The sequence below is a fragment of the Barbatula barbatula genome (genome assembly GCF_947034865.1).
Source record: "Barbatula barbatula genome assembly, chromosome: 11".
Taxonomy (NCBI): Eukaryota; Metazoa; Chordata; class Actinopteri; order Cypriniformes; family Nemacheilidae; genus Barbatula; species Barbatula barbatula.
Window position 1 is genome coordinate 12,218,710 of NC_136774.1, and position 25,595 is coordinate 12,244,304.

The window sequence follows — 25,595 nt, forward strand, 5'->3', positions numbered from 1 at the left end:
ATTGTTTGAAAGATTAAATCATTCTGGATCATAGAAAATTAACGATGGTTTTATTATAGTGAACATGGTAACCATAGTTGTTGGATTGTTACCATTTGTGTTACCTAAGTTTAACTACTTGTAGTGAGACTGTGGGAAATATGTGATTACTATGGTTATACTACAAATCTATCATGATTATTGTAGGAAAATTGTGTATGAGTTTAATTGTGAATTATAAATAAAAAAAATCTATATTTTTCTATAAACTGTTATTTTCTGTCTACTTAGAAAAAATACAATATTTAACAATGTAGCGTTTGCATGTAAACACATAATTCACAATCACTCCATGAAGGAAAGCAACGTCTTTTATTGCCACTGTATGTTTTAATTGCTTGTATATACAGTATTTAGAAAGGACATATAGGAAAGAGGACATTTTTATAAAATATTACTTTATTGTCTTTTTTCAAACAAATGCAATGGGACAAAAGCCTTGGAGAATGCGGGCATCGATCCCGCTACCTCTCGCATGCTAAGCGAGCGCTCTACCATCTGAGCTAATTCCCCACTGCATGGTAAAATGTCTTTGTGACTACCATAGTAGGAGAAATTACTTTTTTGTTCTGTTGAACACAAAAAAAGACGGTTTGAAGAATGTAGGACATCAAACAGTTCTGGGGCACTTTTGACTACCATTATTTTTTTCCTACTATGGTAGTCAATGGGTGTCGAGTTCTGTTTGGTTATAAGCATTCTTCCAAATATCTTTCTCTGTGTTCATCAGAACAAATAAATGTATACAGATTTGGATCAACTCAGGTAAGTAAATGATGACAGAATCTCCTTTTCTGGGTGAAGTATCCCTTTAACAGCCTCACTGTAATTTCTTATAAAAGAATCTACCACTGTTTTAATGTAAACGGTAACAATTACACAATGATAAGAAAAGGAAAAAACACATTACGTACTTATGCCAAGTTAAAAAAATACCACCCAGAAAAACTTTAAAGTAACTTAAACATGACAGGGTTTCATTTAAACGATTAGCAAAAAGCAGACATTTGTCACATTATTATAAAAAATGAACCATGGTTTTTATGGTAAAGTCATTTTGTGTATTGATCACTATCTGCAAAAGCATAGTTTTGCCCTTGATAGCACACCTAGGCCTACATCTGTGAGACGTCTATTTGATGTTTATGAATTAGTGTATGTAAAACCTTCATTTCTAAGACGTTTATGAGATGTTTTTCTCCTGATCTTAAGCAGACATCTTACAACCTGTGGAACCTGTGGTATGGTACTACAAATGTTATTATGTTATTTTTGTTTTAACCCCAGTAAAACCATGGTTAATTTTTGAAAGACCTGTTTGCCACATATTTTTCTGTGTTCAAAGTGTAAAGTAAGGAGAAAGCACTTAGAGTGTTTCTGATGTGCCATTAGCAGTGAGGATGGTGAGATTTCCTCTGGCGTTCTGGTCAGCTTCAATTGCCTCAAAAAGAGATTTGAAATTTCCCGCACCAAACCCCTGAAACAGAGGAATGTTATTCAACACTATAACCCTTACTCAATGTTCTTTAAAAAAGTATTCAATTAACTGTTTCTTAACTTCAATTAACTTCAATTAAAATGTAAATATTTTGTGAAAAAATGTAAAAATGACAACTCGTCAAACGTATGCAGCTTTTGAAATATTACTGCAATCTTACTTGATGGTTGTGTCTCTGGATGACCTCTAGAAACACAGTGGGTCTGTCCTGTACTGGTTTGGTGAAGATCTGGAGCAGGTAGCCATTATCATCGTAATCCACCAAGATTTTAAGTTCCTATATGAATGTATGACAAACAAATAAATCTTCGTTGAACTCTCTAAACGCTGCATCGTTCCCCCTTCTAGTAATTTTATTAAAGTTAAAATGTTGACTTGCCTCCAGTATGCTTATATCTTCTGCAATTTTGACCTTAGAGAGCTTTAGGTTCTCTTTGAGCTGCTGGTAGTAAGTGTCAGGAACACACATAAACTCCATACCACGTTCCTTTAAGTTTCGAATCTGAATAGAAACATATCCTTGTCAACTATGAAAATGCAAACCCATTGCTCATCCACATTTAGTCTCAGTTCACTCACTGCTGAAATGATGTCAGAGGTGTTCATGGCGATGTGTTGAACCCCTGCGCCACCATAGTACTCCACATATTCCTAAAAAGATATTGATAAGAAAAGACTGATGAACATAATTATTTTTATATTACTACGTGTTAAATAAAATAATGCATGCCTGGATCTGAGACTTGCGCTTTCCTGTGGCTGGTTCATTGATTGGCATCTTAACAGTCTCTTCGTAGTTGGCCACCACTATAGAGCGCAGTGCACTGTATTCGGTCTGTAACTGCTTGTCATCCACAGACCAGAATCTATGGAACAGCAGGTTCCTCTGATACCTTCATGTAAACACAAAGATCAAAGAAAACGTGATCCTCATGTGAAAATATGCTCAACAATCCAGCATCAGGTTATCATCTGTACAATAAGTATTTTCTTCCATACTGTTAGAAAATTAAAGAGCTTTGGAAAGAGTTGATATTGATTAAATTATGACAGAACTAGATATATTTTCATTCATCCCTTCTCCGTCTGTCAGAAGAGCTGAGCATCTTACGAGACCACAAGACTACTATCCTGTTCAAAATCAAGGGGCTCCACCTCTTACCACTCCCCTTTCCTCCCTCTTTACCTCCATGCTGTGTAACTGTCTCCAGATGGTGTCCTGGACCCTTTCTGAAGTAATTTCGCTGAGTCATAACTACTTAACATTTTCTTACAATAGTATTTAACCACGACCAGTGATTAACAAACAACCACCCTTTTTTCGCTTCCCTTTGTATTTTTCGGACTTATCCCCTCTATCCCTGTTCTAACATCACCAAAGAGACACACTAATGATCCTTGGGCAGTGTCTCCTGGTGTATTCTGACTGGATGGGGGCAGATAGGGAGTTTACCCCTAAAGACTTACACTGTTCTAATGTTGAACCTCTCATGACTACTCTGCACGTTTCAGGACTATCAACCCTGGCACAAAGGGCTGGCACTGTCAGCTCCTTACAAGGATAGTTCACCCAAAAATAAAAACGACATCATTATTTATTCATCCTCACGCTATTTAAAACCTAAATATGTGGTACACAAAAGAAGATATTGTAAAAAAAATGTCTCTATACAATCAAGTCAATGGGCACCAATGTTGTTTGGTTACCAACATTCTTCAAAATATCTTCTTTTGTGTTCTGCAGAAAAAAGAAAGTCATACAGGTTTAAAACTTCATTTATAGCTTTCAACGTTGGGTTTTCATGGTTTTACGATGGTTATGCTTTTACCATTCCACTATTGGCACCATCTCATTGTCTGGCTGGTTTCCAACCACATGATCAATGAAGTCAAGTTTGCCGCTTGGTCTGCAAAGAAACAATCACATTACGAGAAATCAATTTTATAGAATGAAATAGTTTTATGTAATTAACAGTGCGTATAGGAATTTATAGTCTGTCTGATATTTGACCTGTGTTTTGACTTGCATAACCTTATAGGTTTTGTTTATAGTCGACATGTTTTCTTGTACAGCTGCTTTGTAACAATGAAAGTTGTAAAAAGCGCTATATAAATAAAGTTGAATTGGCTTCACTTGACATCAAAAACATATTGACACATCTCTTGAAAAGTCGCAAGTATTTATTATATAACTATTGGACGCTTACAGTTTCACCAGGAAGGGGTCACAGAACAGAGGGGGTTGGAATCCAGGCAGGAAGAGTCCATTATACCCTGCCCTCTCGACAAAAGTGTGAGTGGTATCCCCATACTAAAAAAAGGTAGAAAGAATGAAACAAAGAATTATTGCAACGTATAATCTGATTTATTGTAAAAACGTTAAAATTACCGTCTGCAACACTGCCAGTTTCACTCTCCCAAACTTATCCTCCACAACATAGGGCTTCTTAATAATGACGGCACCCCGCTCTATGGCTTTCTGTGACAAATAAGCACTCAAAGTAAAAATTCTGTTAAAAATCTTGTACAAAGAAAATATTAAACAAGTGAGAAAATCATTATTCACCTCCACCAGGAAGTCACAGTTCTCTACAGTGAAAGCTACATCTTTAACACCATCTCCATGCTTCATCAGGTGCTCACCCATCTCTGTCCATTATAAAAAGGTAGCATACACAAAAAAAGATGGGTTTAAAGGTCATCAAATACCAAACAATTTCAATAGTAGGCCTATATATTTTCCCAATTATTGGTGTACCTTTATTGCCAGGATTTAAGGCAGATGAGAAGACATAAATAATCTGAGTGAAAGGGAAACAATTTAATCATGCAATAAATTATAAATAAATAACTTTATTAAAGAGTGGTGAGTGAAGGCAAAATGAGACTCGTACCTTCCCCTGTTTCACCACATGAGACACAACGTCACGGCTGCCAGTCTCCAGCCCACGATACGCCGAGGGTTCAAAACCCAGTTTATTACAGTAATAAGATGCTGCCTGCGGTACATAAAACGTTAAATAATTAGTACATTAATATGAATTTTATTTAAATATAAATCAACGAATGATAAAAAATTTAACTTGAGATGACGTTCGGTCTTTAACGTGTAGAGTGTGAGAATGGCACCATCTACTGGGATGCTTTAAGAATTGCTCAAAAAAGTCTCAATATGGATTAAATTAGTGTGCGGGAGGATGGTGGTCTGCATGTTTTATTGCTCCCACCCCTCAAAAGAGCCAATAGCATCTCCCTATAGGTCACCTCCCCTAAGGTTAACTCACAAGCGAAATAATTCCACAAAATGATGTATTTTCTAAAATACCTGCTTGGCATTTCCAACCCAGAAAGTGATGTGGTCAAAGCAAACAAATCTGCCCTCCTCATGCTGTAGACATAAAAAACAACGATGGCACTTGCAGCGATAAAAGTTATGCACTTACTAGGAAGTCTCGTAACTGATCGGTCTTAAATATAATGTGCTGAAAATAACTGAAAATAATAATAATGACCTCATACCTTTTCACCTTTGTCAGTGTAGGTTGTCTGGAGATTAAAAATGGACAGTTGGTTTGCAAATACAAGGCATTTAAATCCATCATGTGCGTTAGATTACATAATTAGGCTATATAAAACATTTTCTTTGTTTAAATTATTTATTTGATGAAATATAATACACAAAAACATTCAAATGCAATAGAATGGACCAAAGAATAATATAATTATGGGTCTTTTAAAGTAACCTTAAAAGTAAACACAGGAATGAAAATAAATATTTCATAAAGTGTAAATATTTCCCCCCTCAAATAACAGATTATTGTCTTGGAATGAAAATGTCTTACCATCTTTAGTTTTTGCAGCTTCTTGTTGGGACAGTCGCAACAAGGAGATGCGGTGAGTGCAGATGGTCCAGATGTGAATTTGTAGCGGTATGTACTAGTCTCCGCCCATCGGTTCTCAGAAAAGAGTAAAGCAGCATTAATGATGCTCTTAATATGTGCTATAACTGTGTGTTAGGCACACACAGTATAAATCGTTTAATGTTTAAATAAATGGGACTTTTTGCTTTTATGATAAATACGGTCTACTTCTATTAGCCAACTCTTCAGCCAGTCTCTTTTTCCATCCGATATTTTGGATCTTGGCCGGTTTTGACAATATATGCTTGTGTTTCTTGACTGAGTTTTTTTAATGTTGTTTTCGAAACCTCTGCTGTTTGTCTAAATGGTAAAGAGGAGGCATCCATTGCCTTCAATGCTATTGGTCAGATGGTTGCGCCTACATTTTTCAGTGTGACTATGCAAAATTTTACGAGCTTTCTTTCTTTTTTTATCTTAACAATTTTAACACTGGTGTGATGTAATTTCTGCAAATTCATCCATTCAGCATTCATTTCAAGAATTGTAATGAATTGTTTACCCATAATAAAACAATAATCTTTCATCACTTACCCCATGTCACATCTGCTGAATGCAAAAGAAGACGTTCTGAGAAGTATTTTTATACAATTTAAGTCAAAGGAGGTCACCAACATTCTTCAGCATATCTTGTTTTCTGTTGGACTGATAACAGAACAGTTAACCCCACTGTTACTGTACTGAGAATTAGTTAGAGAGATGCAATTGTTGTGTAAACTCTCATGTACATGTTCTCAGAAATCCAAACCTTTTGAGAGCAAGCTATGTAGCTGGTCTAGGCTGGTTGTACCTGGAATTATATGAGCATTCGTGTACGTTTAGGGGGATAGGTGTTAATGCACATGTGGTATATCTCTCAAGAGAACAATGAGTCTAACTCAGGCATTGATTGGCCAGTTACACCTCGAGGGAAAAAACAACACTGTTAGTGTCACTTAGCTGCACATGATCTTCAACATTTGACATCATAATAAAACAAGAATGAGGAGCGAAGACAAGTAAAGAAAAGAGAATACAGCCATGGACGAGCCAATGGAGAACCCAGACGTTCTTAAGAAGTGGTTGGTGAAGAGCAGAGAGCAGCGAGAGAGGGAAGAAATAACTTCACATGATGAAAATTGTTGTTCCGCCGTCCCACCACAGGATGAAGCAGAGGAGAACAAAGAATCAAAACAGGTTGACAAAGTTAATGTTGCAGATAAAGAAAAGCAGGCGAGAATCAAGTCAAACTATTCTGTCGTGAGAAGTCAGATCAGGACGCAAGCCGGTCTGGGGTGTCAACGTATGGGTTTACTGGATGTTATAAACCAAGTCAAGGAACAGGAGAACAGCAAGAGAGAGCAGAGCCAACCTGCGACCACCGTTGAGATCACCCCATCTGAGGAGGAGACACTGAACCAGAGTAGTCAAAGAGAAAATGCTGAAGAGAAAACATCTGAGAAGCAGAACGATAAAAACGGGACAGGACATGATGAATGTGTAGCCTTGTTCAAGGAGGTGCTGTTGACCTTGGAGTCATTAAAGAAGGATTTGAAAGAAAACCTGTCTCAGCTTCGCCACGAAACACAGAGCTATATGGAGAGCGAGCTCTGCAGCCTAGAGACCCGCCTAACAAACTTACTGAAAACGCAAACTCCCTCTGCACTTCCCATGGAGACCAAGAAACACAGAGCCCCCAGCATGCCTCCTTTGGGAGCATCTAGGAGACGAATGCTCAACCGCACATCAACCACGATCACCCCTAAAACATGCCCACCTCTGTCCTTGGGGCCTCGCTCCAATTCAGAGCCACTGCAAGTGTCTGGTGCTGAGACTGGCACTGGCACCGGTGCTCAGAGGCAGAGGAGAGGTGAGATGCTAAATAAGCCTTTAGGGCCCCTGCCTCCCGCTCGACCTCCAGCAGAGACGAATAAGAAGACTTTGAGAGGCAGGACTTACGTCGGTAAGCAGACATGCTAGTCAGGTTTAAAATTCAAAAGGTTAGTACACTGAATATGAAGAGAGTATAATATAAGAGTGTTGTATAAGAGAGTGTTGTTTCCTTTGTATATTTAATGAAAACATTTGAATTGTGGAAGGAAGTAAATAATCCAGTGATTTGAAAATGCAATTAAAATATTTTCTGTTTAAGACTTCCGTAAACTTCTCTTAATGTACTGCAGTATGTACATTGTATTGTTACATGCTGAAGACATGTCATAGTTTTGCAACATTATTGTATAACAAAATCTGAGCTTTATTTTGGGAAAGAATATTTAAAGCATGAGTTTTAAAATTTTACTTTTGGAGCTACAACATTCTAAAAAAAGTACAGCGCAAACTGACCCGTACACCTATTTTGTTAATTTCTATGGTTTCTACGTATCTTTACCCTAACTAATGAGACAAAAAAATCTCAAATTCAAATATATAATAGAAATAAAACTTTCCGTGCAAGAAAACCCTTTATGTAGATGGGAATCATACATTTTAAACCTGACTTATGCTTTGAATGGAAAAAGCTCATAATTCAGTTTGATTATTTACTGATTATTGTAAATATGACATAATTCAGTTTATTTCCTAGGACACAAACATTTCTAAAATGTGATTCGTAAAACTATTATTTACACATTTTATTTCTATTATTTACACGAATTGTATAAAGGTGTATCAAATATATTTTGCATGTCATTATTGACCTAGACATTCTGTAGACCGGATATGAAAAATGATGCATGTACATGATATGTATGAATAATGAACAAATGAGTCCAACAATTGCATTTATTTGTGTTTTACTGTATTATGCTGTCTGTATGGTTCATCTGTTATTGTTTTTAAAAATAATTAAAAGAGACATTACATTTTAGACGTATGGATATTACTGTCTGTAATCTTTTTTAAACGATATTTACTCCTAGTGAAAATCATTGTCTGCGAGTTGTTCGCAGCACAGTTTTCGTATATGATTGCAGCGACACCTGCCGGTCAAAACAATTTGATGTTCTTTACTCATGAACAATAACATTCATTTCTAATAACTAACTTAAACTCATACTTCCGATCAAATATATTATTATTTGATATATTTAATTGAAATAAACAACGATTCATTGTGTAAATAAAACACAAACAAATTAAAACTACCGTAAAAAGACCTTCCAAAACGTTCCATCAGCTGCATGTCTGCGCAAGTCTGAATTGCGCATGCGCAGGACGCGCGTCCCCGTTTGATGACAGCTGTACTGTTGCTAAAGGGAGGAGAAAATCTCACGACGGAGGCTTTTTATCTCTTTCATTCCTATCTAGGACCTTTGGCGGACTAAAGCAAGACATAGGCGGACAAATCGACACGCACATTTTCGACTGAATTTAATTGTCCACACCCCGTCGTCAGAGTAGTCGGTAAGTGTGTTTGTATCGCGATGGTTAATGTGACACTTTAGCGAACGGAGTGCTAACTGGCTCGCTGGCCTGCTTGTCTCGTGCATGTTGTCACCTTTTGTTTTTATGGCCGTTTGCTGCCGAACGGTACACTTAAATCGGTCTCTTAGCATATTGATATCTGATAGCAGAGTACGATGCGATGTATTTCATTTAATCTCACAGTATTTAATGTTATGTGTTGCTCCTGTAAGAAATGCCGCTTTCTGGCGAACCGACACTTGGAGCTTTTGTTGTGGTCATGCACTTTTCGTTGACAGTCTTACTGGTGCTCATTTTAACTACGGTGTTTTATTTGGTGATTTAAGTCTTAAGGGGGTAACTTCGTTTCACTTTATTGCAAAATGCACCTTTTGTCTGATCGAGTAGTTGCACGAATTTGCAGCCGCGTTCGTTTCTGTTGTCACTCTTTTTCTCTTTGTACACTCTCTATCTTTATCTTTATCATTTTTTCATACATTTGTCATAGTGATCGAAATGTGAAATGTCATGGAGGGTTTACTGCGATAGATGGCAAATAGAGTTACCGCACATATCTAAATTCACACGGTTACACGGTGGTCACTTATTTCCAGACATTGTGATTTTGATGGTAATAAGTGACCTAATAGACCCTAAAATATATAAGCAAAGCAAGTGTAGTCATAAAGCACATTTCATGCACAAGAAATAAAAAAATGCTTCCAGTTTGCATACCATTATAAACCACATGCCGTTTGCCATTAAAACCATTACAAAAATAGCACTTTGTGAAATTTTTAAAGAACTTTGTGACAGTTCACCCAAATAGAAAATCTTGGCATCATGTATTCACCACAATCTTTGAAGCACAAGAGAAGATATTTTGAGATATGTTTGTGGTTTTGAGTCAATGGGGGCCAGTGTTGTTTGGTTACCAACATTCTTCAAAATATCGTCTTTTGCGTTCTGCAGAAGAAAGAAAGGTTTAATATGACATGACGGTGGTGGGTAAAGGATATCCGAATTTTCAACTTTGGGTGAACCATCCCTTTCAATGCCATAAAAAGTTCAAAATACAATACGTCTAAATAGTCATTAAAAAGTGATTTTTGTCTTTTTGGTTATGGGTTAGTGGTCTGTGTGGGTATGGCTTCTGTATTTTGGTCATCTAAGAGATAGAATACTGCTATCCAGATCTTCCTTAAACATGTGCTGTCTATGAAAAGCCAGTCTTGTAGTTGCCAAATCTTTAAGCGCTCTTTTTTTTCTATTCGCTCAGCTGTGTCTGGGCACAGGACTGACGTTTTTCCCATCTAGTTCATCTCCCAACTGTTCGGGCTGGCCCACACGGCTTTACACTCCTCCGTGCATGCCAAGACTTTGACATTAGGTCAACTATGATCTTTGAGTAGCAGTTTGTGTTTTCTGATTAGCTTTATGCAGTAACTTTAACGGTTGTCCTCATAGATCTACTTTCACTCTACATTAGAGCGAAAGTTGAATAAGGAAGTTTCACTGAGCCAATTTACTCCTACTGCCAAACGTACTGTTTTTGTTGGAGTGCTATATACTGACACAACATTTCTGCTCTGATGGACAGTTTTGCATTTGTAACAATGTGGCAAAGAACATGTGACACAGTTTTCGGTGTTGTGAATGAGGCAGTACACAACTGGACGCTGTGAGGTGATGCTGAGGTCAAGCAGGATGTGTTTCCAGCAGGGTCAGGAATTAGGAAGTGTGAAGCTACAGATATGAGAGAGCGAGTAAACACGTACACATACAAGTGTCAGAGGGACACGTTGCAAATTTTCCTGTTATCTTGCTGATGACATTTAGCTATATATAAACTGTATGATTCATGCAATTCAGTGGTTGTGTAATAAGTTCAATGAAAGACCAACTTTATAACGACTGATTGGGGATGAAGAAAGTCAATTGTTGGTGATTGTTTTTATTTTATGGATAGTAACTAATAGAATGCAAATAGCCTAATTCCAACATTAAGTCCGTTTTATTTCTGCTGTGCACCCTTAGGCCACATCCACACGAAGCCAGAGCTTTCCCTATCCAATCTTTTTTTCCTTTTCATGGCATCATCTCGAGAAATATCTGCGTTAACAGGAAACCGACTCAAAACGATGTATTATACACACCAAATCAGTACGTTTAGATGAAATTCTGCCACAGGGATACATAAAAAATGAAGAAGATTTGGAACATGCGCATAAACGTGCGCTAGGGTAATGACATGACATCATCATTTAGAAACTATACGGATAGGCTGTACACATGAAAACGCAAGGGTGGCGTTTTCGGATTTATCCAAAAATTGCAGTTTCAGGCTCCCAAAACGCCAGATCCCTGTGGACGAAACGCAGATACGATACAAAATCTGTATGTATACAGCTATACGCGTCTCTGTTTTGATAGCCACTTACAGGGATGATACAATACCTTTAAATGAATGCTAAAATATTGTAAGAATTGGCAAATAAAAGATATAGTTAGTAAGCTGTTGAAATTTGACCATAATTTTTTGCTCATTTGAAAGAACTCTGTTGGATATAGAGGACTGCGTATTGGCAAGTGCCTCCCGATACGATACATATCACGATAGATGGGTCAAGATACAATATACTGCTATGTATTTCAATACGATACACATTTGCGATATATTGCAATACTTTAAATAGAAAATGTAAAAAGTAGAGCTAGAAATACAACATGCTGTGCACCACCTGAGGTTTTCTGTATGGATAAGTATAAAAACATCCCTTACCTCTGCAGAGTGGCCATGGTGTGCTTTACATGGACCTTAAGATCAGAGGATTGGGTTCTCAAACTGGATTGCACTGCTCAAGTTGGTATCACAGGGGAATAAGGTGGGTCACGCAAGTCACTTGGCTGTTGTGGTGCATTGCAGTTAAAACAATGAACATGGGCATTATAAAACTCCTGGTTCATCCGTGCTGTTAATGCACTGGTGTCACATCCATGAAAGCACAATAAATGTCATTGTTACTTTTTGGTATAAACTTTTTGTCAAATACACTGCAGTGCATCATGACTTGTGAAGCTTACAAACAGCATTTATTTTATATAACTTATTATGACTTATTTTTAAAACCAAAGCACACCCACACATCAGCTCTGAGAGCTCAAAGCATTCTTATATTTTTCGCCATGCTCACTTCCACAATTTTTTTTCCATAATAGAGGCATCACTATCGATAGGCTATCGGATAAAAAATATTGCTTATCAATATTTCTGTACATTTCTAGGTTTAATGGATATATTACAACCAACCTTGGAAATATAGTTTTGAGAACAGAGGAAGACTGCTTTGTTTGGTTTGGTCTTCTCTGTGCCTAAGCACTTTTTCAAAACTGTCAACCATTTGTCAATCTACAGCTTGAGAAAGCCAGATGACAGTTTCTGGGAAGAGGATGGAATTTATTCACAAGAGACTGAGCACATCTGCATATTTTATCTGTCAGATTAGATCAAACCAATTTCATTTTTTTAGTCTGCACATTTTGATTGGCCACTTTCTCTCTGACTAAGCGCCTCGGCATCTAGAGGCAGATGGTTTAATGTAATGTTCCCTCCTTAAAGTTTCAATCTGTAACTTAAGGCTTTGTATACAGATCTCTATCTCTAACAGTATGTTTGCACAATGAAAAATGGAAAAGGTGTTCCTTTGTGTTTTTTGAAAAGTTTCACGTACACACGACAGCATTATCAAAACGATCTGCATTTACATGGATCTGATAAAATAGTAAAAACGCGGTATTATGCATGCCAGGCCAGTGGATTGCGCTATAAAGAAACCCAATGTGAATTCCCTTTTTTAAGCAAAAAGCGCTTTTAAAACACTTTGTCTGCGTTTAGGTGCGTTGATTGTTTGTGTAAACAAATAAATACTATGTCTCCCTTTGTTGTAGTGGTCCAGTAAATATACTTTTTGCTGGAGATATGATAATGGGTATGTCACGCAGCACAACCAAGCAGCATGGTGGCAGCCATTTGTTTTTGGGGAATACTTGCGCATGCCTACAGACTGAACACATAATATGCATGTGTATGACGTCGTCGTTTTTGGAAAATGCCGCCTTCAGAGTTTTTAACGGAAACGATAATGCCGGTGTTTGAAAAACTTTGAGACTGGTTTTCAAAAGTTTGCGTTTTCATTTTTCAGTCCCCACAAAAAGCCCTTGTTCCGTAAATGAACAGCCAAAACACATAAACAGTTTTCCATTTTAGTTGAAAACGGTCTCGTGTAAACGGCCAGTAAAAATAAAAGTTACTTTTACTACATGACAGCTTAATATGCGCATTTAAATGTTTCCCGTTGTGAATCTGAATGAGGATGAAGACCGCACAGATTGTTAATATACTTTCACAGTAACTTATTTTTAACAAAAAAAGTTACAGATTAGACCTTCAGATGTTCCTTCTCTTTTGACATCTACAGGTGATGTTGACATAAGGGTGATGCAGGTGGATGTCATAATATGTGATGTCAGATTTGCTTGCTGCACAGTTTCTTTAAACCACAGATAATGTATCGCATTATCTGAAGAGAAAGCAGGTCATATCCTGGGTTGGAAACATTTCCGTGCTATGGGATTTTCGGTGGTCAGCATCAGAAGCGGAAGGGTGCGGATATGAGCATACTGAAAGAGCTTTCAGTATGAGCTCAGCTGACCAAGAACATCTCTTTACATGCATCTTTGAATTCCATATGCCAGGCCAGTGGATTGCGCTATAAAGAAACCCAATGTGAATTCCCTTTTTTAAGCAAAAAGCGCTTTTAAAACACTTTGTCTGCGTTTAGGTGCGTTGATTGTTTGTGTAAACAAATAAATACTATGTCTCCCTTTGTTGTAGTGGTCCAGTAAATATACTTTTTGCTGGAGATATGATAATGGGTATGTCACGCAGCACAACCAAGCAGCATGGTGGCAGCCATTTGTTTTTGGGGAATACTTGCGCATGCCTACAGACTGAACACATAATATGCATGTGTATGACGTCGTCGTTTTTGGAAAATGCCGCCTTCAGAGTTTTTAACGGAAACGATAATGCCGGTGTTTGAAAAACTTTGAGACTGGTTTTCAAAAGTTTGCGTTTTCATTTTTCAGTCCCCACAAAAAGCCCTTGTTCCGTAAATGAACAGCCAAAACACATAAACAGTTTTCCATTTTAGTTGAAAACGGTCTCGTGTAAACGGCCAGTAAAAATAAAAGTTACTTTTACTACATGACAGCTTAATATGCGCATTTAAATGTTTCCCGTTGTGAATCTGAATGAGGATGAAGACCGCACAGATTGTTAATATACTTTCACAGTAACTTATTTTTAACAAAAAAAGTTACAGATTAGACCTTCAGATGTTCCTTCTCTTTTGACATCTACAGGTGATGTTGACATAAGGGTGATGCAGGTGGATGTCATAATATGTGATGTCAGATTTGCTTGCTGCACAGTTTCTTTAAACCACAGATAATGTATCGCATTATCTGAAGAGAAAGCAGGTCATATCCTGGGTTGGAAACATTTCCGTGCTATGGGATTTTCGGTGGTCAGCATCAGAAGCGGAAGGGTGCGGATATGAGCATACTGAAAGAGCTTTCAGTATGAGCTCAGCTGACCAAGAACATCTCTTTACATGCATCTTTGAATTCCATTTGTACTACGGTGCTGCAAATGGGAATGTGGATTTGGTTCCAGGAAACCGATAATATGTTTTCTCATTGGCTCTTTGACTGTAATTGCCAGGAAATAGAAACTCTGTTTCTCTTGCTCTGTCGCTACATCCGCAATGCTGTAAGCAGTTTTTTAATGCATCATGAAGATGAAATCCATTGTAGATTTGAAACCACATTTACTCCTGAATGAAGCAAGTGGGAAGTTTTGGGTGGCCTGTTCAGCCTGATTTTGTTATTAGTCTGTGAATTGTTTGCTGCACATCTCTTAACTACCATTCTTTAAGGGCACCGAGAGCTTTGACCTAACCCGACACAATGAGGAAGAAGAATTGAAAAAGGGATCCTTGTTAAGGCACCTACCTAACCTGAAAGTGACGGGGGCTCACGCTGAATGCTTCCGGCCGTCTGTTTTAAACTGAGCAGACTGAAGACGAAAGATCTTTGATTCTTGCCAGCCATAAACTGGAATTTTGCAGTATTTTTATTAAAAAATAAATTCTTAATGGCAAAACTACAATTATTAAGCTATTCTCATGCATTCTAACAATCATATCAGGTTACTGTTTTATTGCTAAGTTAAACACAAAAAGTTATCAGACCCATTGTGATTTTGTTCCTTATTTTTACAAATTTTACAAATTCAATTATGATGGGAAACGTTTAAAGTTCAAAGCTAATACTCGCGCAAAATTTCTGAGCGTTTCGGAAGGAGGGATTTCATAGAACCAGGAGCTCAACACCCTGTTTTTTGAGATTGTGTAGATCACAGATGACATTTGTAATATATAAGCATTTTTTAAATATCAAAACATGAACACCTATTGTTTAGCACATCATAAACACAATAAAGACTTTAAACACACTACCTTGATATGATCAATTTCACTGTACTTTACTAAAATACAGGTACAGCAAATAATACAAGGTATCAGTACTTGTACTCTAAAAAGTTATAGTCAATATTTACGCGATGCAATGAGATTCCTGTGATAAGGAATTTGTTTGTCTAAACCGAACGCGAGAAAGGAGCGGGGCTTGACAATCAATCACAAAACGCAGCCTATCAGAACAGTTATTCTCTGACCACGCACCCTCTCATGCTGCAGCTGAAGAGTGCACATGCAGAGAGATGTCTCCTGTTCTCATGACTTCAGTGATGCTTCACTGGACGCCAGGGGCGCAACTACCCAATGTTAGGGGGGTATGCAGAAACAGTTTTGGCGCCCCCCTGCTAAATAAAAAAAGTGTGCCGGACATCATCATGTATGGGCTTGAAATAATAAAGGTTTATTTTAAAAGTATATCAGACAGCTACTGTAAGCCTACCATTATTATATGGTATATGAACACAAATATATAAAAATGTATTCATGGAAATTTCTCTGCCATTTCTTTCTTTTTGCCGTATCTAAAACGTACCGATCCGTACCGAAACGTGACACAAGTGTATCGTTGTAACTGTTACACCCCCACCTTTTCCATATTAATAATATTAAGAAATTAAGAAATTAACTGTTGGTATCAAGCTCCCTCTACACTTCCACCTAATGTACCTGTTGCTTTCCCCTGTCTTTCCTGATCCACCATCCTCACACCTGAATAAAATGAACTCGCTGTTAAATATAGCAGCCTAAATTAAATGTTTAAATCAGCCTAGGGATGGCATCAGATAAGTCAACTATTATGCAGTAAGGTTGTGCTGCTGTTGAAATTACATTAACATTTGGGATTTTAAAAAGTACAAATATGACACACACACATATACATACATATAGAAGATCTACATCTCGTTTCAGCCAGATGATACCACTCTAGCAGCTCGCATAACAGCCTGCCTAGATGACATCTCAACTTGGATGAACGCACATCACCTCCAGCTGAACCTGGCCAAGACATAACTACTCGTGTTTCCGGCACACACCCTGGTGCAACACGATCTCACCTTCCAATTTGGCAATTGCACAATCACTCCCTCCAAATCTGCCAGAAACCTTGGAGTCATATTTGATGAACAGCTGTCCTTCAAGGATCACATTGCCAAGAAAACGTGATCCTGTCGATATACCTTATTCAACATTCGAAAGGTTAGACCCTACCTCACTGATGCGGCACAACTCCTTGTCCCCAGGCCCTGGTAATCTCAAGGTTGGACTACTGCAATGCTCTCCTTGCTGTTCTTTCTGCAAAGGCTATCAAACCACTTCAGCTGGTTCAAAACGCAGCAGCCCAAAAGGGCTCATGTGACACCCCTTTTCATCTCTCTACACTGGCTACCAGTTGAAGCCAGTATCAGATTCAAGTCACTGATGTTTGCCTACAGGACTATCAATGGATCTGCACCGATATACTTTCACCCTACTATACTCCTACACCCCATCAAGAACCCATCAAGAAGAGTTCAGCAAACGAGCGGCGCCTGGTAATGCCTTCTCATAAGGGCAGTAAATCACTTTCCAGCTCATTCTCCTTCCTGGTGGAACATTCTTCCTAACGCGGTCCGGTCAAACACATCTCTCACAACCTTCAAAAAACTACTTCAAACACATTTTCTGTGAATACTTGACAGACAAATGAAAAAAAAACATACACTAACCCTCTTCTCTTAACAGGTAGTGGTCTAGCTTTTGTTGAAACTAGTAACTTCGTATTAGCACTTAATGTACTATTGCTCTTTTATGACATATCGCTTATTGCTCCCCGAACTCTTTGTAAGTCGCTTTGGATAAAAGCGTCTGCTTAATGCCGAAATGTAATGTAATTGTGTGGGCGGAACTGCCGTTGCTCGACGCGCAGCCCTTTTGAGGCTGGTTAGGACAAAACCTCTGATTAATATGGAAAATGTACCTTTTATCGCGTGTGGCAGCGTTGCATTTGGTTAGGAAACCGTGTTATACCTCTGCTTTTAATGTTTGAACATGCATATTGATACAAGACATTTTGTACTGTGGAAATGTTTATCGTAAGAATGCTCGAAACTCGTAAACAGAACCCTTTCTCTCCGCTCCTTCTCTCAGTTGTGTATGCTCTACCTCCTAATTTGTCTCATTCAGATTTAATCCAAACCCAGCTACTCGGCACAGAGGAAGTGAAAAAAGGACCTTCACGTTGTTCCCAGTGCTTTTAGAAAGCGTGCCTGCCTTTCTTTGGCTGTTTCTAAAAACAGCATTGGCTGCAGTCCAGAGGATGAAAAAGAGAAAGTAAACGTCTGGCTTTTAGTTGCTTGTTGTCACAGACGTTGATAGTCATTGTACTGCAGATTACTGTCATGTTGTTGCTTACCATCAAAAAAACATCTGCAGTTCCTGAGACGATGTTCTTGTTGTAAAAAAAACCCCAAACGGCTGCATAATAATCTGTTCAACTCAGACTGTGTGCTCTTCTTGAGCAAGATCTCTTTTTAGATACTAGTTGGCATTTTTTTCAAACTTATAGTGGCTGGGTGGAAGAAATTGCCAAGATGTAGAATTTGACAGAAGTGCTCTTTATCAGCAGTGGTTACAATGCCAATAGATATTATATTCGCTTTAAAGGGGTCGTCCAACAATGTGTCAGGCATTCTGACGACTTCACAATGTTAAATGTGCTGTCTTCTCATGCTTAACATGGTCAACTTGTTGTAGTTTTTTATCATGAAAAATCATTACATAACAACTTTTCTTAGTCCCTTATTGGACAATTCTCCAGGAAAAGCACGCCGACGCATTAACCATGGAGAGCAGGAGAAAAAGAATGCGCACATGTCACTTTCACTTGTGTGAAGGAGAGAGAGCACTATGTTCGCAAAGTTTAGTTGTGTTGTTTGTTCGCTGCATTTGGGTGATGAATGTTATTTAAACGGTGGATATTATGCTGGATTTGTAGATCATTTAAAACGTATTGATGGAGTGGCGGTCCCAGCGCTAAAACATTCTGGACGTGAACCGCACGCGGTAAGTGAAATTGATATCTGTTTTTTTACTTGGCAATGTGTGCCCACATGCTTTAGTTCCACCGCCTCCTCCCCCGGCATGCATCGCATGTTTTCGGAAATAATTGTACGGCTGTATCTGTCTTTTATAAATGTGATCGAACTAAAGACTTTGCTATTTCAGAGGTACGATACTATTCTGTAAGTACCCAGTTATGGCCACTTTAATATTGCTTCATAAATGTCTTTGTTCTGTTGAACACAAAAGAAGATATTTTGAAGAATGTAAAGGAAACCGTTCTTTCAGGCACCATTCACATTGTAATATTTCCTTCTATGGTAGTCAATGGTGGCCAAGAACTGTTTTCATTCTTCCAAATGTCTTTCTCTGTGTTAATCACAACAAAGACATTTATACAAATTTAGAACATGAAGTAAATTAAGACTTGGTTAGGGCAGCACGATTTGAGGAAAATTTCACATTGCGATTATTGAGGTAAAAATTGCGATATGCGATTGCAATTACGATAAACTGGGTATTATGAGTCAACTTGGTTGCTATACAGGAAAATGCACACACCGATAACTGAAAATGCTGTAATTTGTATTTCTCAACTGAGATACACAGTTCAGACTAGCAACAAGAATTGCACAAAGTTTTCAAATTTGAATAATGAATATGAATAATCGCGCAGCACTACTTTTGGTGTTATGTTGTATGAAGTTGGCCTTTTTGTTTTTGAAGCTTATTTAATGGTTGTTTAGTCAAGTTTGTGATCTAGCACAAACCCTGGCTTTACTATTTAAAGTTTGACGCATTTGAGTGCTAGCAACACCAGGCCCATGAGTTCAGTTGCCAGGGAAAAACAAACTGACTTTGAATATCATGTTGTACACTGTAAGCGTTTTGCCAAATGCTTTTTATGTTAACCCAAGCCACAAAGTTGTTCTTCATACCTTAACCTTCTCTGAATAAGCTAAAAAACGTAGGTGAAGAAATAACGTTTTCATCCGCCTGTAGGCTGAATCTTCCACACCACTGCATTCAACTGTAAATTACACAGCAAGCACAGAAATATTCTTTATTTGGCAACAAGCCAAGAGGTTGAGCTGAATCAGTAGTATGCGATAGTCACCTCAGATCTACCCATCTTCTGTTGTGTTGGTGGGCCGGTGTGATCCTCGGAAGCCCAAGCTCGATCGAGTGCATCTTTGGCCTGCTCTGCATCCCACATTCTCCTCTGTTTTCCTCTTCGACCATGCTCACAAAGACCTCTTTGTGCCCAAGGGATGGTCCAAGAAATTATAGGAATTTTTTGGATGTTTTCTGGTTTGAATGTTTGTTGGAGTTTGTGTGTGAGTGGGTGTTTTTTGTTGGTCTACATCTTTCCCAAGATGCAATTTGCATATCCTTTCTTCCCATTCATGACACGGAAAGTGTCTCACGGGTCACAGTAGTCCAGGCTTTGTACGTTATGGCTTCTTCTAAGAAATGCCTCAGTGGTTTTGTTTCCATACAGTGGAAGTCAATGTAGCACAGCGTTGTTTTGTTATCAACATTCTTCAAAATATCTTATGTTAACTCTCTTAAATTCTTGATTCTAATGATCAGTCACTGTGTTTGTTGCTTTTTGTAGTTTCTTGGTTTATTGTATGATGACTAGTTGACTGTAATTGATCTATACCTCGAGTCTTGTCTTATTCGGTAACATCAGCATAGAGAATTGATTTTGAACTAGACCCTCAAATACTTTGTCTGCCAAGAGTACATTTTCTGTCCATCTCTTTTCTTTTATCAGAACCGTTGGTGTTAAGCCTATAGTATAATCCTTCACAACTCTGATCAGCCTTTGTGTACAATTCTATAGGATTTTCAAACATTTCGGCACATTTTTTGCATGCCATCCCAGCTACACACAAAACCAATAAGCAGAAATGACGCATGTCATGCCTCAGTTCTGTTGCTCTGCAGTTTCACAGAATAAAAAAATACATGTCAAAGTAGTTGCGCATAGACTAAGTTGCTATTGTGCTGACTCTAGTACATTAAGGTAAAGCAATTAAAATAAGTTTTGATTCAGCATGCCCTTTGGACCATATAAAATTCATGCAATTTTCCAAATGCTGTATGTTTGTGTTTATTGGCTCATAAGTTCCCTGTAAGAACATTACTCTTTCTCTCCCCCTCAGAGGAAATAGACACTCTTCCTGTTTAGACATGATTTTGTGTCTAACACAGCAGGATCTGCGCTGTTCAACCAATCTTTTTAATTATCTTACCTGCAGTGCTTTTACAGCTTTTATTGGTTATTTAAGGGACAGTTCACCCAAAAATTTTACCCAACCTCGAGTTGTTCCAAATGTGTATACATTTCTTTGTTCTGATGAACACAGAGAAAGATATTTGGAAGAATGCTTGTAACCACACAGTTCTTGTCCACCATGAGGGCCAACAACTTGAGGGTGAGTAAATGATTATTTTTGGGTGAAGTGTGCCTTTTGAGTTCCGTGAATCACTGTGTGAATAAATGTAATGCAGAAGTCTGCTGTCCTAAACTTAGAAAGTAAACTAATTTAGCTCTGATGTGACCATCAGTAGTATTTGACATTAATAGTAGGCCTTTAACAGAACAAAGCATATTTTTGTCACAAATGAAACAAGCCTAGAAGTACAGATGACACATTTAACTCCTTTCGACAAATTTGTGGTGAACAAAATAAATTCCATAGAATGTGGGTTCCATGATCCAGCATAGTTTAGTAGTTATTAAGTATTGTCGGTTTACTGGTGTATAACAGTTTTAATCGCTTTCCTTTTTTTGACATCTGTCCCCAGCACTGTGGCTCAGCTGAATGATGGTGAAGCCAGACATTCACACTCTGGCCCACCACCTAAAGCAGGAGCGGCTGTATGTGACATCTGAGAAGCAGCTCATCCAGAGACTTAACAATGACGTCCTGAAGACAGCGGAGAAGCTCTACCGGGCGGCCTGGATCGCCAAACAGCAGAGAATCAACCTCGACCGCCTCATTCTCACCAGGTGATTATCTTCTCATGCTCGTGTTTCATGAATCAGCACATTATGTCCAATTGAACCAGAGGGAACACAGTAAGATTTTCTGAAAGAGCCAAATGATTGATAATAGAATCTTTAATTCATGTTAGCTGGCAGATAGATCGCCGTGGCCCACATTTGAATTCTCTAAATGTGTTTTTCTTTCACCCCAGTGCTGAGGCGTCCCCAGCTGAATGCTGCCAGCATGCCAAGTTTCTGGAGGACACACAGTTTGTGGATGGTTATAAGACGCTGGGCTTTCAGGAGAGCATCTTCGGGGAGTTCCTGGGCCGGCTGAGGGAGAACCCGCGGCTGGTGGCATCATGTTTGGTTGCAGGAGAGAGACTGAACCATGAGCACACACAGGGAGTCATACACACAGTATTCACCTCACTCTACGGCAACTGCATCATGCAAGAAGATGAAAGCTACCTGTTGCAGGTAAATTAAAATAAACAACATATAGTCCTTAAAATTTAACTTTTATCTGCCCTTTGTAACCCGTGCTGTCCTGCTTCATTCAGGTGCTTCGCTATCTTGTGGAATTCGAGCTAAAGGAAAGCGACAACCCCCGTCGCCTGTTGCGACGAGGAACGTGTGCCTTTAGCATCCTCTTCAAGCTCTTCACCGAGGGTTTGTATTCTGCCAAGCTCTTCCTCACCGCCACCCTCCACGAACCCATAATGCAGCTGCTGGTGGAGGACGAGGACCATCTGGAGACAGATCCAGCTAAACTGATCGAGCGCTTCACTCCGGCACAGCAGGAGAGGCTGTTTGGAGAGAAGGGCACGGACGAGTATCGTAGGAAAGTCCAGGTGGCGGTGGAGGAAAACGAGGCCAAGCTGGTGGCGCTGGTCAACTCCTTCATCGGGTGCCTGAAGCAGAATACCTACTGCTTCCCGCAGAGCCTGCGCTGGATCGTTTCTCAGATGTTTAAGACGCTGGCGCGGGTGGAGAGGGTAGATGTCGGGGAGGTGAGGACGATGTGCACCGACTTGCTGCTCACTTGTTTCATCTGCCCAGCCATCGTCAACCCTGAGCAATATGGCATCATATCCGACGCACCAATCAATGAGGTGGCACGATTCAACCTCATGCAGGTATAGGATTATGGCTACATTATTATCTTTCAGTGTACTACAAGTTTACTTTATTGGGGTTCTTGGTTTGCTGTATTAGTTTATGACAGTGTTTGGAATTCGTTTCTGCATCTTTTTCTATTGTGCAATTATGATTTAACCATCTGTAAACACAGTATGAATTTTGAATTGTCAGACTATGTACAGAAAAACAGCAACAGTTCTCAGTTCATTTTCATTGGAATGATAAATTAGTAGGAGTAATAATCACTTGCTCTTTAGTGAGCCAGATGCAAAACCAGTAACCACTCTGAATGATTCAGTGATTGATTTGTTGAATGAATCAGAACGATAACTGTGGTGCTTGTGAATCATTTTGACAGATTCTGTAGAGGAATCGACTAATAAGAATCATTTGTTTACCGACCACAATGATCACTTTTTTGTTTGTTCTTTTATATGGCCAGTGAAAACAATGGCATAGAAATATATTTCTTTGTTTTGTGTGTGTGTTTTAACTCATGAGGTTATGATGGATTTTTATATAAGAATATGTATGAGTTGTAAAATAAAATGCGATCTGATATTTTAGGTTGGGCAGTTGTTGCAGCAGTTAGCCATGTCTGATGCAGACGATGGAGATCCTCGACGCAAAAGCAGTTTATCAAAGTTTGATAAGGTAAGCTATAACATAGTTGCAAATTGTGAAACTTTATTCTCATATTTAGATATGTATTAAAGGAATATTTAGCAGAAAATGTAATATCCTGATTCTGTCATTAATAACAACCGTAAGACTAGGCCTGTCGCGATAGTAAATTTGATGAAGTCCAAGAGCTTTCTGATCTTCCATAGACCGTAACGCAACTACCACTTTTAAGGTGCAGAAAGGGATTAAAGACACTGTTAAAATCCATGTGACTACAGTGTCAACCTTTATTTTATGAAGCAACAAGAATCTTATTTGTCCGCATTAAAAACAAAAAAATCTTTAGAATTGAAATGTATTAAGGAATCTTCAGTATAAAAGATTATCTAGTACTACATTGTCACATGACCTCATTGCATGATATCATCTAATAACACTGCAAGTTTAGTTATCTCAGAATAAAAAATGTTTTATATAGTACAGTATAATAAAGTTATTAATCTATGAGTCAAAAATGTTATGTTTAAAATGGCAGCTGGTTACTATCCCTTTATTTGTCACAATGGAAATTTAAAGGGACAGTTCCCCTAAAATGAAAATTTGGTCATCATTCACTCACCCTCGAGTTGTTCCAAATCTGTATACATTTCTTCGTTCTGATTTTTCATAGTAGGAAAATGACAAACGTAGTCAAAAATGTCCCAGAACGGTTTGCTTTCCTACATTCTTCCATGTATCTTCTCTTGTGTTCCTGAGAACAAAGAAATGTATAGCACAGTAAATATCCTGCATACTGCAGAAAGAGTATTAGGGAATACTGTGTTTTGCTGTGTTAAATGGTTCATTAACACAAATTCTCAGCGCTATTTTTTTCGGCTGATTTGCTTTAGTTTCTTTTCAGACATGCGTTGCTGCTTTTCTGGATGTCGTGATTGGTGGACGAGCTGTCGAGACTCCTCCCATGTCCTCGATGAATTTATTGGAGGGCCTGACACGTACTGTGGTTTACTTGACACATAATCAGCTTTTGGCATTGGTACGTATTAAAGAATATGTGTGGAAGAAAGTAAACTTCCGTTGTTATTGTTGAATGTATAATGGACCTGTTTCTTGGATATGAATGAAGTCGCACCTCTGAAATACTGATCTAGCAACGGTATTGTTGACTATACAAAAAGACTGTGTAGCATTTTCAGGTTAAAGCACTGTATTTTCATGGCAAACATTGTTGGAGTAATGCCTGAACATTATACACACCTTCAGTAATGTCAAAATGAATGCGGTCTGTGTGATCGACCCCTAAGGGAGATTCAAAAGGTCATTACAAAATAATTTGCAAATGATCTCTAGGCTTGTGTTCAATGATATGAAAAAACAGTATATTGACTTCTAAAGCCACATTTGCTGATATCTCTGTAATGCATGATCATTTGATAAATGGGATGTACAATGAGGGAAATAATTATTTGATCCCCTGCTAATTTTGTCAGTTGGCCTGCTTACAAAGAATTTAAGGGTTTTAAATTTTTATAGTAGGATCATTTTAACTTAGAGACATAATATAAAAAAATCAGGGGAAATTTGTTTTATACAAAGGTTATAAATTGAATTTGCATTTTAGTCAGTGAAATACGTATTTGATCCCCGAGCAAAACATAACTTTGTTCTTTGTGGAGAAACCCTTGTTGGCCAGCACAGAGATAAGACATTTCTTATAGTTGGTCACCAGATTTGCACATGTGTCAGGATACATTTTAGTCCACTCCTCTGCAAATCTTTAAGGTTTCTTGGCTGTTGCTGAGCAAAGTTTTTAGCCTCCTTTACAGATTTTCCATAGGACTAGGGTCTAGATCCTGGCTAGGACATTTAATGTACTTCTCCTTAAGCCACTCTTTGCTTGCCTTGGCAATATGTTTTGGGTCTTTGTCATGTTAAAGGCACATCCACGACCCATCTTTAGTGGGTCGTGGATGTTAAGGGGAGGAGGTTCTTGCCCAATATTTTACAGTACATGGGTCTTTCCCTCAGCCCCTCAATGCGGTGAAGTTATCTTGTACCCGAGCAGAGAAAAATGCCCTAAAGCATAATGTTTCCAACACCGTGCTTCTCTGTAGGGATGGTGTTCTTGGGGTAATAGTCAGCATTTCTCTCCCTCCAAAAACACAGAGTCAACGCAGCACTTTCTCCAAAGCCTGTGAATCATTTTGATGTTCATTGTCAAACTTCAGACGAGCCAGGCGGGCCTTCTTGGGTGACGGGACTAAAGTGACGCGACTAATCTGTGGTCTATATAGGGACATAACCAATCTGTGGAACCAGAATTCTATTTCACTGACTGAAATGCAAAT

General features: G+C 38.5%; 2 protein-coding genes across 3 annotated transcripts in view; one reads left to right on the plus strand and one right to left on the minus strand.

The window, feature by feature from the left end:
• Window positions 1-337: 337 nt before the first annotated feature.
• Window positions 338-6,476, minus strand: hpdb (4-hydroxyphenylpyruvate dioxygenase b; the record flags this gene model as incomplete). Its single annotated transcript, XM_079468121.1, has 12 exons — window positions 338-1,516; window positions 1,698-1,814; window positions 1,917-2,039; window positions 2,117-2,188; window positions 2,268-2,430; window positions 3,367-3,444; window positions 3,745-3,848; window positions 3,927-4,016; window positions 4,104-4,186; window positions 4,296-4,338; window positions 4,432-4,536; window positions 6,471-6,476. The coding sequence occupies 12 exons, from the start codon at window positions 6,474-6,476 to the stop codon at window positions 1,406-1,408; spliced, it is 1,095 nt and encodes a 364-aa protein (XP_079324247.1). The 3' UTR covers window positions 338-1,405.
• Window positions 6,477-8,616: 2,140 nt separating this feature from the next.
• Window positions 8,617-25,595, plus strand: part of gapvd1 (GTPase activating protein and VPS9 domains 1) — a 38,702-nt gene continuing 21,723 nt past the window's right edge. The window contains exons 1-6 of one of the 2 annotated variants that reach the window (XM_079467896.1): window positions 8,617-8,841; window positions 21,300-21,504; window positions 21,693-21,960; window positions 22,044-22,619; window positions 23,191-23,277; window positions 24,149-24,283. In XM_079467896.1, coding sequence (XP_079324022.1) covers window positions 21,317-21,504; window positions 21,693-21,960; window positions 22,044-22,619; window positions 23,191-23,277; window positions 24,149-24,283 — 1,254 coding nt within the window. In that variant the 5' untranslated portion in view covers window positions 8,617-8,841; window positions 21,300-21,316. The remainder of the gene's footprint in view (window positions 8,842-21,299; window positions 21,505-21,692; window positions 21,961-22,043; window positions 22,620-23,190; window positions 23,278-24,148; window positions 24,284-25,595) is intronic. The other variant, XM_079467897.1, reaches the window with a different exon arrangement.